The sequence below is a fragment of the Pristiophorus japonicus genome, chromosome 3 (genome assembly GCF_044704955.1).
Source record: "Pristiophorus japonicus isolate sPriJap1 chromosome 3, sPriJap1.hap1, whole genome shotgun sequence".
NCBI classification, from domain to species: domain Eukaryota; kingdom Metazoa; phylum Chordata; class Chondrichthyes; family Pristiophoridae; genus Pristiophorus; species Pristiophorus japonicus.
In genome coordinates, this window is record NC_091979.1 from 271,316,094 (window position 1) to 271,331,603 (window position 15,510).

At 45.4% G+C, this 15,510-nt stretch overlaps 1 protein-coding gene across 3 annotated transcripts in view; it reads left to right on the forward strand.

The window, feature by feature from the left end:
* Positions 1-15,510, forward strand: part of bub3 (BUB3 mitotic checkpoint protein) — a 38,436-nt gene that overhangs the window by 6,260 nt on the left and 16,666 nt on the right. For all 3 annotated transcript variants that reach the window (XM_070875003.1, XM_070875004.1, XM_070875002.1), the window contains exons 3-4: positions 463-532; positions 3,423-3,574. In XM_070875003.1, coding sequence (XP_070731104.1) covers positions 463-532; positions 3,423-3,574 — 222 coding nt within the window. The remainder of the gene's footprint in view (positions 1-462; positions 533-3,422; positions 3,575-15,510) is intronic.

Here is a 15,510-nt window from a genome sequence, read left to right on the forward strand (position 1 = left end):
AATTCATCCCAGGGCTGCTCTTTTGCGTCTCCTAACATCTGACTTCAGTGTGACACTGAAATGGGCCTTGTAGCAGGTCATACAGCTTTTGGTAATATGTGGAGTAAACAGTGAAACACCAATGTACTTCAAATATGCTTTCAAGAAGTTATGGAGCCCTTTGCATTTTTTGGATTCTTAAATTCATGAGTTAGGAATGAACTACAGAAAATATTACTTTTGAACGATTAAGTGCAGATTTTCATTGAACCCTTTACAGAATGACATAACTTGCAGCTAATCCATAGTATTGTATTGTTTTAGTAGAGTTTCTTGAGGCATATTTTTAAAAGTACAGGAGAACTTTCTAAAGGGAAATGAAGCACATATGTTGCTACTTCATTGTAAACATTGAATCAATATTTGTTTTATCAAAGTATGTTATGTACTAAGTGTTTAATACCCATCTGTCCCTGTAAATAGGATCCAACTCATTCATGGAGTGGCGGATTGGACCTTTCACTGAAAATGCGTGATTTAAACACAGATCAAGGTGAAAGATGCTTGTATTAAACATGCTGCGTAAGAAGTTTCATGGTGTTCTTGAACATTTTTTTTAGATAAACTAAATTACGTTTGTAAGTCTCTGAAAACATCTTTAGTTCAAAGGAATTATTTAATTGGATCTGTTGTCTGAGCAGGCATCTTCTGATTGTTCCACTTGTCTACCAAGCTTGACAGCAGATTATATTAAACTAGAAGTCAAAAGCCCATCTCTTGTTTTTTTTAACGTAGAAATTATAACATATCAGGCTATTTGTCATAAACCGTCCGTGTTGGTGTTTATCCTCCATGTGAGCAGTAGTCCTAATCTTATACCCATTCTGTTCCAGTATCCCTTTACTTCCCTTTCCTTCAAGCACCTATCTAACCTATTCTTAAATGTTGTCATTGTTTTTGCTTCAGTCGCTAACTAACTATGGAAATAGTGCATTTCGCAGCCTCACAAGTCTCTGTTTAAAACCATTTCTCGTTCTGTGTCCTTAATCGCTTACAGTTAATCTTGTATCTATGTCCCATTGTTCTAGTCCTCTCAACTGCTGTAAAAAAAACCTGTTTCTAGCTACTTTATCCAATTCCTTCCTAATTTTAAACACATCTGACATTCCCTCTTGTCTTTGATTTAGAATTTGATTGAGAGCCTCTGTTTCCACTGTAGTTTAGAAGGGCACTTCTGTTGTCTGGGAATCCTTGGTGACCTCATAATGGGAATTTTTTGCATTGAAGGATCGAGGGAAATGATAGTGGTACACAAATGTACTTAATTTCACTCTTTTTAAAAATTTCACTTGTTAAAAATTATCCTGCGTATTCATAAAAGTTAGGATTAACGGCCCCTAGGTTTTTTTTTACCCTAATGGGGAAGTTTCCCAAGTGTCTCTTATGTATACTGAAAAACTACTGAGTGATAAACTGGGGTCATATTCACCTTGTGCTGAAGGGGAAGTAAAGTTGAGGGGTAAGCCACCTTTACATTGCAAACATTCAGGGGTCGTGTCTTTGTACTAGTCTGAGGGCTGTGCTTTGGAGGAGGGTGATCCCAGAATGGCCCTTGGATTGGTTTGATTCTCTTTCTAATCCCTGCCCCTGGTTTACAGTGTAGACGTTCCCTGTTATTCAATAATTACATTTCAGAGGAAATCTTCTAGAATTTTTTGAGGATGTAACTAGTAGAGTGGACAAGGGAGAACCAGTGGATGTGGTGTATTTGGACTTTCAAAAGGCTTTTGACAAGGTCCCACACAAGAGATTGGTGTGCAAAATTAAGGCACATGGTATTGGGGGTAATGTATTGATGTGGATAGAGAACTGGTTGGCAGACAGGAAGCAGAGAGTCGGGATAAACGGGTCCTTTTCAGAATGGCAGGCAGTGACTCGTGGGGTGCCGCAGGGCTCAGTGCTGGGACCCCAGCTATTTACAATATACATCAATGATTTTAGATGAAATTGAGTGTAATATCTCCAAGTTTGCAGATGACACTAAGCTGGGTGGTGGTATGAGCTGCGAAGAAGGATGCTAAGAGGCTGCAGGGTGACTTGGACAGGTTAAGTGAGTGGGAAAATGCATGGCAGATGCAGTATAATGTGGATAAATGTGAGGTTATCCACTTTGGTGGCAAAAACACGAAGGCAGAATAGTATCTGAATGGCGGCAGATTGGGAAAAGGGGAGATGCAACGAGACCTGGGTGTCATGGTACATCAGTCATTGAAAGTTGGCATGCAGGTACAGTAGGCGGTGAAGAAGGCAAATGGCCTGTTGGCCTTCATAGCTAAGGGATTTGAGTATAGGAGCAGGGAGGTCTTGCTGCAGCCGTACAGGGCCTTGGTGTGGCCTCACCTGGAATATTGTATTCAGTTTTGGTCTTCTAATCTGAGGAAGGACGTTCTTGCTATTGAGGGAGTGCAATGAAGGTTCATCAGACTGATTCCTGGGATGGCAGGACTGACATATGAGGAGAGACTGGATCGACTGTGCCTGTATTCACTGGAGTTTAGAAGGATGAAAGGGGATCTCATAGAAACATACAAAATTCTGACAGACTGGACAGGTTAGATGCAGGAAGAATGCTCCCGATGTTGGGGAAGTCCAGAACAAAGGGTCATAGTCTAAGGATAAGGGGTAAGCCATTTGGGACTGAGATGAGGAGAAACTTCTTCACACAGTTGTTAACCTGTGGAATTCTTTACCGCAGAGAGTTGTTGATGCCAGTTCGTTGAATATATTCACGAGGGAGTTAGATATGGCTCTTATGGCTAAAGGGATCAAGGGGTATGGAGAGAAATCAGGAACGGGGTACTGAGGTAAATGATCAGCCGTGATCTTATTGAATGGTGGTGCAGGCTCGAAGGGCCAAATGGCTTACTCCTGCAACTATTTTCTATTTTTTAAATATTATTCCTTAAATAAAAAGGGGAGCAATACTTTGAACAAAAAGTATTTAGACTGCGGGGTCCAAATTTCAGCTCATGGGACAGACACATGGCAATCTTGAAGGCTAAGCAATTTCATTATATTAACGCTTGTAATTCTTATTCGCTGCTTTGTCCTGTTTAAGTCTTAGGAAGGCCAGTTGAGTGGCTAGATAAATCATAAATGAGAATATGAGAGATGAACATGAATGAAACCATGGGTTTAAACTTTTTCTGGCCTTTCAGAATCCATGGCCTATTCAGATGGAAAGCCTGGACACCCTACCCTAGAATTGCCTTTTATTTGAAAGGCGTATCCCAAGAACTTTCCCATTGGGCTTTACACTACAAATGCGCTTTTAAAGCTTGCATTTCTTACAATAAAGAAGCCACACTTTATTTTTATGGGACAGACAGCCAGTTTTTCCTTGATGTAAAGCATAATTCAGTTAATTTAATCTTGTTTTATAGAATCTATTGTGGGTTCCCACGATGCTTCAATTCGTTGTGTTGAATACTGTCCAGAAGTGAATGTCATGGTCACAGGAAGTTGGGATCAAACAGTCAAACTATGGGATCCTAGAACGCCTTGCAATGCTGGAACATTCGCGCAACCAGAAAGGGTATGTAGTTATATTGTTTATAAACTAATGCTCAAAAACTGATTGTTCAACACATTAATGTGCATAGTTTAAGCAAATGTACGGTTATGGTATATTTCTGTAAAAGCTGTTTGCATTATTTACAATGTTGCCTGTTATTTAACAAGACCTGCCTTTAGAAGTGTAAGAATATATTGGGTAATAATCATTATAATTCACTATGCTGTGATCATCAGGCTTGCATTCCCTTGAATATGGAAGATTAAGGGGTGGTAGAATTGGGGTGCTAAAGATGATCAAATGAATCGATAGTGTAGATGTCCTCTGGTGGGGAGTCCCGAACAAGGAAGCATGACCTTAAAATTAGAGCTAGGCTGTTCAGGGATGATGCCAGAAAGCACTTCTTCACACAAAGGATAGTGGAAATGTGAAACTCTTCCCTCAAAATGCTTTTGAGACTACATTTGTTGAAAATTTCAAAACTGAAATTGATGGATTTTTATTAAACAAGGGTATTAATGGTTAAGAAGCAAGGCGGGTAGATGGAGTTAAGAAAAAGATCGGCCATGATCTAATTGAATGACTAAACAGGCTTGAGGGGCTGAATGGCCTACTCCTGTTGTTATGTAAAGTGTTGACGAGTGAAATCATATACATTTTGTTTTGGTATATTGGGAAGTATCCATGTCTTTATATCAAATAAAGAACACCTGGAGTATAATTGAATTGCAAGTCTCTGTAAAGACCAACTTTTTCCAGAGTTGTTATTTCAGAATAGGATAAAGTTCTGTCTCGTTGGGCTGAATAATCTTGTAAATGAGGCAAAAATGCTAAGAATTTGAAATACAAATGGAAAATACTGGACATACATAGCAAGTCATTTAGCATCTGTAGAGAAAAGATGTTAACATTTTTGGTGCAAAGCACTGAGGAAGGGTGTTGTACCTAAAACTATTGTGTTCCTAACACAGATGAGGCTGCACACAGGGAGGTTAAAGTAACAGTCACCTCAGTCTTTAATAAGACACTCCACAGTGAGGAACAGGCCTTTGGGGCTGGCTTATATACAGTGCTCCCAAGGGTAGCTGGGATCCCTTGGGACTTCAGGCAATGAGCTCCCTGGTGGCGGAACATGGGAGTGCATGCTTTACAGATACACAACATCACTCTTTTCCTCCCCCCTCCCAAAGTCAAAGTGAAAACTATTTACAAGATGAGGCGGTCAGGAGCCTTTCTTTCCCTGGTGTACCGCCTTGGTACAAATGTCTGTTCTGGCGTGTTGGCTGTGCTCTCGCTGGGCTGGCGTATTGTTGGCCCTGCAGGGCTGCGAGGTGAGCCTGGCCTTGCTGTACTGTTGGGTGTGATGGGTTCAATTTCCTGGTCCGGCGTGGTGTCGTTGATCCTTTGGGTGTGTGTTGTGGGCTCGAAAAAGGTTGTTCAGGGCAGTCTGTGAATCGCAGCCTCGTTTGGTCCAGGTGCTTTCTGCAAATTTGTCCATTGTCTAGTTTGACTACAAACACCCTATCCCCTTCTTTAGCTATCACCGTGCCCGCGATCCACTTGGGACCATGTCCATAGTTTGACCCTGTGTATGTGCTATTCGGATCAATTTCCCGTGACAGAGGCGTGACCATCGTTTGCATTTTGTTGCTGCTGCCTGCTCTCCTCCTGATCATGCAGGTTGGGGTGAACCCAGTGAGAGTCTGGTTTTAAGTGTCCTTTTCATGAGTAGCTCAGCTGGGGGCACTCCTGTGAGCGAGCGGTGTCTCGTGCGGTAGCTGAGCAGTACCCAGGACAGGCAGGTTTGGAGTGAGCCTTCTGTGACGTGTTTAAGGCTTTGTTTGATGGTTGGTACTGCCTGTTCTGCCTGCTCATTGGAGGCTGGTTTAAATGGGGCCGAGGTGATCTGTTTGATCCCATTGCGGGTCATGAATTCTTTAAATTCAGCACTGGTGAAACATGGCCTGTTGTCACTGACCAGTATGTCAGGCAGGCCGTAGGTGGCAAACATGGCCCTCAGGCTTTCAATGGTGATGGTGCTTCCTGACATTATTTCACATTCAATCCATTTTGAAAAAGCATCCACCAGCACCAGGAACATTTTACCGAGAAACGGGCCCGCATAGTTGACATGGATCCTTGACCATGGTCTGGAGGGCCAGGACCACAAACTTAGTGGTGCCTCTCTGGCGCGTTGCTCAACTGAGCACATACGCTGCATTGCCGTACACAGGACTCTTAGGTCAGAGTTGATACTGGGTCACCACACGTGGGATCCGGCTATGGCTTTCATCATTACGATACCCAGGTGTGTGCTGTGGAGATCCGAGATGAACGTCTCCCTTTTTTGGTAGCACTACGCAGTTACCCCACAACAGGCAGTCTGCCTGAATGGACAGCTCATCCTTTTGCCGCTGGAACGGCTTGATTGGCTCTTGCATTTCAACGGGGATGCTGGCCCAGCTCCCATGCAGTACACAGTTTTTTACTAGGGACAGCAGAGGATCTTAGCTGGTCCAAGTCCTAATCTGGCGGGCCGTGACAGATGATTTTATCATTTTCAAATGCTTCCATAATCATCAACAAGTCTGCGGGCTGCGCCACCGTCAACAAGTTTGCAGGCTGAGTCATTTCCACCCCCGTGGTGGGCAGAGCATCTGCACAGTTCTCGGCGCCTGGCCTGTGGCGGATGGTATTGTTATACGCTGATAGTGTGAGTGCCCACCTTTGTATACAGGCTGAGGCATTAGTATTTATCCCCTTGTTTTCAGTGAACAGTGATGTGAGGGGCTTGTGATCGGTTTCCAGCTCAAATTTGAGGCCAAACCGGTGTACTGATGCATTTTCTTTATCCCGAACACACACGCTAATGCCTCTTTCTCAATCATGCTGCAGGCCCTCTCGGCCTTAGACAAGCTCCTGGAAGCATAGGCGACAGGTTGCAACTTCCCCGCAGCGATAGCTTGTTGTAATACACACCCGACTCCGTGCGACGACGCGTCACATGATAGCACAAGTCTTTTACATGGGTTATACAATACAAACAGCTTATTGGAGCATAAAATGTTTCTGGCTTTCTCAAAAGCAATTACTTGTTTTTTTCCCCCCTTACCCAGTTCTCACCTTTGCGCAGTAACACATGTAGGGGCTCTAAACTTAACCCCGGTAGGAAGTTACCAAAATAATTGAGTCCCAGGAACGACCGCAGTTCCGTGACGTTCTGTGGCCTGTGCGCATTCCTGATAGCCTCTGTCTTGGCGTCTGTGGGCTGAATGCCGTCCGCCGCGATCTTTCTTCCCAAAAACGGCACTTCTATTGCCATGAAGACGCATTTCGACCTCTTCAGCCGCAGCCCTACGCGATCCAGTCGCTGGAGGATCTCCTCCAGGTTTTGTAGGTGCTCGGCGGTGTCCCGACCTGTGACCAATATGTCGTCCTGAAAGATCACTGTGTGTGGTACCGACTTGAGTAGGCTCTCCATGTTTCTCTTGAAGATCGCTGCAGCTGACTGAATTCCAAACGGGCTTCTGTTGTCGATGAACAGTCCCTTGTGCACGTTGATGCAGTTGAGGCCCTTCAAAGACTCCGGCCTACATGACGCAGGAGCTGGAGAAGTCCGGTCGAGCTTGGTCGAGCTCCTGCCAGCGTCGCAAATAGGTCGTCTGCCTTAGGTATTGGTCCTGTAGCGAGAAACGATTAATACTTACTTTATAATCGCCGCAAATCCTGACTGTGCCATCACTTTTGAGTACTGGAACAATCGGGCTGGCCCACTCGCTGAATTCCACTGGGGAGATGATGCCCTCGCGTTGCAGCCTGTCCAGCTCGATTTCCACTCTCCCTCATCATGAGGTACCGCTCGCGCCTTGTGGTGAATGGGTCGTGCCTCTGGGACCAAATGGATCCGCATCTTCGCCCCGGAAAAGTTTCCAATGCCTGGCTCAAAAAGGGAAGGAAATTTGTTAAGAACCTGGGTACATGAGGCCTCATCGACATGTGATAGCGCTCGGATGTCATCCCAGTTCCAGCGGATTTTGCCCAGCCAGCTCCTTCCAAGCAGTGTGGGCTATCGCCCGGGACATTCCAGAGTGGCAGTTCGTGCACCGTGCCCTCGTAGTTGACCTTGACAATGGTGCTGCCCAGGACAGTGATGAGCTCTTTGGTGTACATTCTCAGTTTCGTGTGATGGGGCTCAGGGCTGGTCTGAATGCCTTGTTGCACCACAGTTTCTCAAACATCTTTTTACTCATAATGGATTGGCGAGTGCCAGTGTCCAGTTCCATGGCTGTGGGTAAGCCATTCAATTTTACGTTTAGCATTATAGGTGGACATTTCGTCGAAAATGTGTGCACCCCGTGTATTTCAGCACCTGCCTCCTCTCTCTGAGGCTCGAAGTTGCTTTGACTCACCATGGACCGATCTTCCTTTGCCACGTGGTGGTTAGCAGGTTTTGCAGAGCTTGCAGCTCGTGTGCAAGCTCGTTGGAGGTGCCCCATTGTTCCACGGCTCTTGCAAGCATACCCTTTGAAGTGGCATGAATAGGCTGAATGGAAGCCTCCACAACGCCAACAAGTTGTGAATTGCGTTGCATTCATCCTTTGTTGGGGACTCTAAGTCATCTGGGTCACTTGAGGCCTGCTGGCAGTTGCAGACTCGTGGGTTCTGCCCTGTACATTTCTGCTCGCAAACACAGTTCTATTTAATTTGTGAACATTGCTAGCACTTGTGTGCTGAGAGATTTGTTTGATGTTATCACTTGTGGACATAAACGCCTCTGCTATCGCAATGGCCTTACTGAGAGTCGGTGTCTCTACAGTCAAAAGTTTTCGTAGGATGGTCCCGTGGCCAATGCCCAGTACAAAAAAGTCTGAGCATTTGCTCCAGGTAGCCATCAAATTCACATTGTCCTGCAAGTCGCCTTAGCTCGGCGACGTAGCTCACCACTTCCTGACCTTCAGATCGCTGGCACATGTAGAACCGATACCTCGCCATCAGCACGTTCTCCCTCGGGTTAAGATGCTCCCGAACCAGTGTACACAGCTCCTCATACGACTTATCTGTGGGTTTCACCGGGGCCAGAAGATTCTTCATGAAGCTGTAGGTCGGTGCTCCGCAGACTGTGAGGAGAACCGCGCTCCTTTTTGCAGCGCTTCCTTCTCCGTCCAGCTCGTTGGCTATAAAGTACTGGTCTAGCCATTCGACAAAGGCTTCCCAGTCCTTGCCCTCCGAGAACTTCTCCAGGATGCCCACAGTTTGCTGCATCTTTGTGTTGGATTCGTATTCCCGTCGCCAGTTATTGTGTTCCTAATACAGATGAGGCTGCACACAGGGAGGTTAAAGTAACAATGACCTCAGTCTTTAATAAGACACTCCAGAGTGAGGAACAGTGCTCCCAAGGGATGCTGGGATCCCTTACAGACAAACAACAAAAACGTTAACTTTTTTTTGGACACATTTTCTCTTTATAGCCATTTTAATGAGTTGAGGAAAATATGTTTTTTGGGGGGGGAAGAAGCTCAACTCAAGCCCAATCAGATGGACTTTGCTGTCAACGGCAAAGTGCTGGCGCTCACGGCTGACTTTGAAGAAAGCTGCCCACAAAGATCTAGCGATCTCTGTTAATTTCATCTCTCCCAATGTTAATTTGAATCTGTCGCCAAGTCGAGGAGATCTCCATTTTCCAGCAACCGTGATGTCATCAAGTTGGCTGGGCAGCCAATCACATTGACGAATTCTGTCAGACACCAAACCAGGTAATAAAATACACTGATTTTTTTCCTTCACTTTTTAATCATTTTACAAAGAGCGAATAAAGATTGAGACAAGCACATGGGATTTAAGATAGAAGCTGAAATATAAAAATATGGAATTATCATAATTGACAAATTTGACATTCCACAAATATAAAATTAGTTTTTCAGGGCCAGAACAGTTAAGTAATTATGACTCAATACACCATTTAAAAAGCCTCATTCAACAAGGCCGAACTTTTTTTTCCTAAGTGACATTCCAACGTAAAAGCTCAAATTCTCACCATTTCCTTGACTTCAATTGGTCGTCTGCTGTGGGGAGTTCAGCAGGGAATGACTAACAGTAACTTCTAGATTTCCGTGTTTAACTGCGCACGTGCATACTTCAGAAGTTGCTGTCAGTTTCACAGTTGTAATGACGGCGAACGCTGATAGTTTCACCATCAGTACAATTGCAGATTCCGCATCTGTCATTTTAAGTAGATCATATACTTCCAGGAAGCTGTGTAAGAAATTTTTGAATGGGGTCTGATATTGTGAAAAATAGAATGGCATTTGCATTGTGGAACAAAAATGTTACCAGCACAGAGGTGCATTATCAATGATCTTTGATCAAGTAATTTTAGCCTTTGATTTCTCGTTGTAGTATATAGATAAGGTTCAAATCTTGTAGTTTTAATGCTTGTATGGTAATATAGGTAAATATTGTGTAGTTAAATACCTACCTTGAGCACCCTATTACAACTATATTATCTACTGCATTATCTACTAAGTGGCCATGAAGCCACCCCATTACTCTTAGCCTAATTTTTAGTAAGATCTTAGTTCAGAGAAAATAGGCTGTGGTGAATGAGGGTATGATTTATAGCATGTTAGGTTCCAAGAGCTAGTGATGAATCTGTGACGGAATGGAGTGGAACAGACAGGCATTGTCGATGGAGCTGTTTATTGGTTCACTGGGGTTCATTATGGCATTGGGTTTTTTATCTGAGTGAGTAATACTTCTCCTGATGAATGTGTGCACAGAGTAGACTGGCAAAATCTGCATGACCCATCAGCTCTATCATTTGATTTATGAGTGCTTAGGAGTTGGGAAGATCACACACTCAATGCAGAAAGTACCTGACAACCAGTATTTCTAAAAAGCACATGCATTATGTATTTTAAACTGTTGATCCAAATTGCAAGCTTGAATTCAGCAAAAAAGATTTAAAAACTATTAAAGTGTATGTGTGTGTGTGAATATATAAAAGACTGTTCGTTATTGGCTTTTCCTGTGGGGATGTAAGGATGAATATGGTGTATTGACTGGAGTACTGTATGTGGCTGTAGTCATAAATTCATTCTAAATAGTGTCTGTATATGTATGATGGCTTATGAGAAAAAAGATGCACGAGTTACAAAACCTAGTTCATGAGATTGTTGTGTATCTATTATTATATTGTCTAATTGTTGCTTTCAGTTTATCATCTTAAAAGAAACTCTTTAAACCACAACAATGCTTAAAATAAAGTTAAGCAGAAAAATTTGATTTTTTAAGACTTTCTAATTTATTCTGTCCAAATGGTAGGTCTCAATTTAAGCATGTTTGAAATCATGAAGAGGGGAATCCGAAAAGCAGCTAAGGAAGTGATCAAAGGTCAAATATTTATGAAGTTTTTAATTGTGCACACGGGGAATGAGCTGGCTGAGATTGCTATATTATTACATGCACTTAGTGATAAAAGTAATGCTGCAGAGAATACAAAAGCCAGTGCAGCTTGGGATTCCATTGGGATGTTCCCCTTGTTTCTGGGACACAACCAGTTTTTAAAATGTATTGGTTTTGTAAGATTTTTTTGTTTGTGTACGTCCACGCTAAACAAGTGTTGGAGTACTTATGAGGTATTTCTTTTTTACTAAAGAACTTGCTTTAAATGTGCCTATACTAGTGTGCAATGTATTGCATGGCTTTGAGCATAATATACTTGTCAATTAAATGGTGACCCCCCCACCTCCCTACAAAATATCGATGGATTTGTTTTATAAATTGTATTAATACTTTTAGGGGGGGAACACATTAGTCACCCAGATCAGGATGTATAACTGCAGTCCTATGGGCAAAATGTAGCCCTTGGATCATGTCATGAAGCCTGAGCAATTCGGTCCTATGTGCATGGGTGTTGTTCACTGGCATGTTCTATTCAAGCTTTGTGGGTGTGAAAGTTTGGGAAGGACTGTTTTTAACGCTTTTGCCTCATTAGGTGGACAAATTCTAAATCTGAATGAATCAGGATTTGTCGCTCTCAGCTACTTGCCCAAGATTTTTGTCTTCGACGGTCAGAGATAAAGTTTAACTTTGTTTCTATTGGGTTGCGTATATCTCAAATTGCTGATACTAACTGGAGGATTTATCCACCAATGAGACAATAACACAAAGGGTGGTCCTTTTTGTCATGTATGTAACCTTAATGTAACTGTAACCTTCATAACATCACTGCATACTGAATATACCGAAGAAATGCACACCTTGACCACAGGGGATGAACTTGTGGGAGATGCTCCTTACCTGGTTATCCAGGTATATAAATGGAGGTCCCACGCAGGGTCATCACTTCTTGGTCCTGTGAATAAAGGTTCAGGTCACAGTGACCTTGTCTGCAGCATGTGCCTCGTGTGAATTTATAGTAGTGTGTAAGGACATTACATTTGGCGGCGAGAAACGGGAATCAACGACTCACGAGAATGACCACCGGTAGCACAGAGGAACGGTACTGTGTTGGTGAGGACTGGGACGATTTCGTTGAGAGGCTCCAGCAGAGCTTTGTCACGAAGGACTGGCTGGGAGATGCAGCGGCTGACAAGCGAAGGGCGCATCGACTGACCAGCTGCGGACCTAAGACGTATGCGTTGATGAAAGACCTGCTCGCACCCGAGAAGCCGGCGGACAAAACCTTTTGAAGAGTTCAGCAAACTGATCGGTGAGCACCTCAAACTGGTGAGCCGTATACACACCAACGTCGGGAAGGACAGAGCATACTTCTTTGCAGACCGTCGGCGCTTGGCCAGCCTCTAAGTTAACAGACGCCTGCAGGGGGGAGATGTTAAGGGATTTCTTTATTGAGGGCATTGGTCATGCTGGGATTTTCAGAAAGCTAATTGAGACCAAGGACTTGACCTTGGAAGCGGCGGCGTTGATGGCTCAGACCTTCATGGTGGGGGAGGAGGAAATCAAGATAATATACGCGCGCAACTCTGCTTCCAACGATGGATCAGGGAGTTAACATTGTAAACGCGACTCAGAACCCCGCAGGCAGGCAAGGGCAATTCAACACTACCCAGGCAGCAACAGACTCGAGTGGGTCCTTAACGGAGACAATGGCAGGTTGAACAGGCATTTACGCCATCACGGCGGACAATGCGTCCCGGGATGGGGCCATTGACACCCATTAACGGAGCAGCCCTTTTGCTCAACGATCTCCGCTCATGCTGGAGGTGCGGGGGCAGACATGCTGCAAAAACCTGTAGGTTTCAACAATTTATCTGTAGAAATTGTAACTTCAGTGGACATTTAGCCAAAATGTGCAGGAAGCCCGCAGCGATGCAAATTTACGAGGCAGATGAACCCGAAGAGGGATCTGCAAGGCAGGTTGATGCTTGGGACAAAGCAATGGACGCTGAAGTTCAGTGGTTTCATGTGGCAAACATCCACAGCTCATATACCAAAACGCCACCTATGATGATGATGATGATGATGATAAGTCCTATTAAACAGCATCCCCGGTACACATGGAACTGGACACAGGGGCCAGCCAGTCACTTATGAGTGTACAACAATTCGAGAAACTATGGGCACTCGGAGCTAGCAGACCCAAACTAGAATGCATTGACACGCAATTACGAAAGTACACGAAAGAGATCATCCCAGTGCTAGGCAGTGCAATGTTGGTAGTCGCACACAATGGATCAGAGAACCGGCTGTCACTCTGGATTGTCTCAAGAAATGTTCCCGCGCTTTTGGGGGAGGAGCTGGCTAGCCGAGATGAACTGGAAGTTCATGCTCATAGGTCCTTATTTCAACCTGGTGTGGGGACTTTCAAAGGTTCCAAACTAGTGATACGCATCACCCCGTACGCCAGACTAGGGCACCACAAAGCCAGAGCTGTGCCGTATATGATGCGGGAGAAAATTGAGGGTGAGTTGGACAGGTTGCTAAGAGAGGGCATAATTTTGCCCGTTGAATTCAGCGACTGGGCCAGCCCCATCGTCCCTGTCCAAAAAAACGGCTCGGTCAGGGTCTGTGGCGACTACACGGCCAATACCCGCTTCCGAGAGCGGAGGATCTTTTTGCCATGCTGGCAGGTGGCAAGCTGTTCACCAAGTTGGACCTCACTTCAGCCTACATGACCCAGGAACTGGCCGAAGAATCCAAGCTACTGACCACCATCACCACGTACAAGGGGCTGTTTGTCTACAACAGGTGTCCGTTTGGCATTTGATCTGCGGCCGCTATCTTTCAAAGGAACATGGAAATCCTGCTCAAATCCATCCCTGGAACAATCGTATTTCAGGACGACATCCTTCTCACGGATTGAGACACCGAGGAACACCTCCACAATCTGGAGGAGGTGCTACGCCGACTGTACCGGGTAGGCCTGTCACTAAAGAAGTCCATGTGTGTGTGTGCAGACGGGATCCGGCCTACCTAATCCAAAACTGAGGCGATTCATTGTGCGCGCAGGCCCGGCAACACATCAGAGTTGCGTTCATTTCCGGGACTCTTGAACTATTTCGGAAACTTTCTGCCGAACTTAAGCACATTGTTGGAGCCGCTACACGTGCTCCTGCGTAAGGGTTGCGATTGGTTTTAGGGGGCCTGTCAGGAACAGGCTTTCAATCGGGCGCGGAATCTGCTTTGTTCTAATAAGCTGTTGACTCTGTACAATCCCTGTAAGAAATTGGTTTTGACGTGATGCATCATCCTATGGCGTTGGGTGCGTGTTTCAGCAGAGTAATGATGAGGGCCAGCTCCAACCTGTGGCTTATGCCTCCAGGTCGTTCTCCCAAGCAGAACGGGGATATGGGACGGTTGAAAAGGAAGCACTCGCATGTGTCTACGGGGTGAAAAAGATGCACCAGTACCTTTTTTTGGCTGAAGGTTTGAGTTAAAAACAGATCACAAGCAGTTAACATTCCTGTTGTCAGACAGCAAAGCTGTCAATGTCAATGCGTCAGCTCGCATACAGCGATGGGCTATCTCGCTGGCTGCGTATGACTACACCATATGGCACTGGCCAGGCACCGAAAATTGCGCTGACGCGCTCAGCAGGCTTCCACTGGCCACCACTGAGGGGGCAGCGGAGCAAAGTGCTGAGATGGTCATGGCCGTTGAAGCCTTTGACAGCGCGGGTTCCCCCATCACAGCCCGTCAGATCAAAATCTGGACCAACAGAGATCCCCTCCTATCCTTGATTTAAGAAATGTGTCCTGACTGGGATTGGGCACCCGCACATGGAGCATGCCCCAAGGAGGTCAGACCGTTTCATAGACGAATGGATGAGCTCTCCATCCAAGCCGACTGCCTACTATGGGGCAGCCGGGTAGTCATGCCCCAGAAGGGAAGCATTCATCAGGGAACTCCAGTGAGTACCCAGGCATCGTGCTAATGAAGGCCATTGCCCGGTCACATGTATGGTGGCCGGGAATTGACTCAGACCTGGAACACTGTTCGCAGGTGCACGACGTGTGCCCAGCTGGGCAATACCCCCAGGGAGGCCCCACTCAGCCCGTCGCCCTGGCCCACCAGGCCATGGTCACGTATTCACGTAGACTATGCGGGCCCGTTCATGGGAATAATGTTCTTCATTGTTGATGCGAACTCTAAATTAATCGAGTGCATCATATTGAATTCGTGCACGACGTCCACCACTGTGGAGAATCTGCGTGTGGTGTTTGCGACCCACGGCTTGCCGGACATCCTGGTTAGCGACAACGGCCCGTGTTTCACTAGCTATGAATTCCAGGAGTTCATGTCGGATAATAGCATCAAACATGTCAGGATGGCACTGTTCAAGCCGGCTTCCAATGGTCAGGCGGAACGTGCGGTCCAAATCATAAAACCGGACCATCCCTTCAATGCCGCCTATCGGGCCTCCTGCTGGCCTATAGGTCCCGACCGCATTCGCTCACGGGAGCCCCGCCCGCGGAACTACTTATGAAATGTACGCT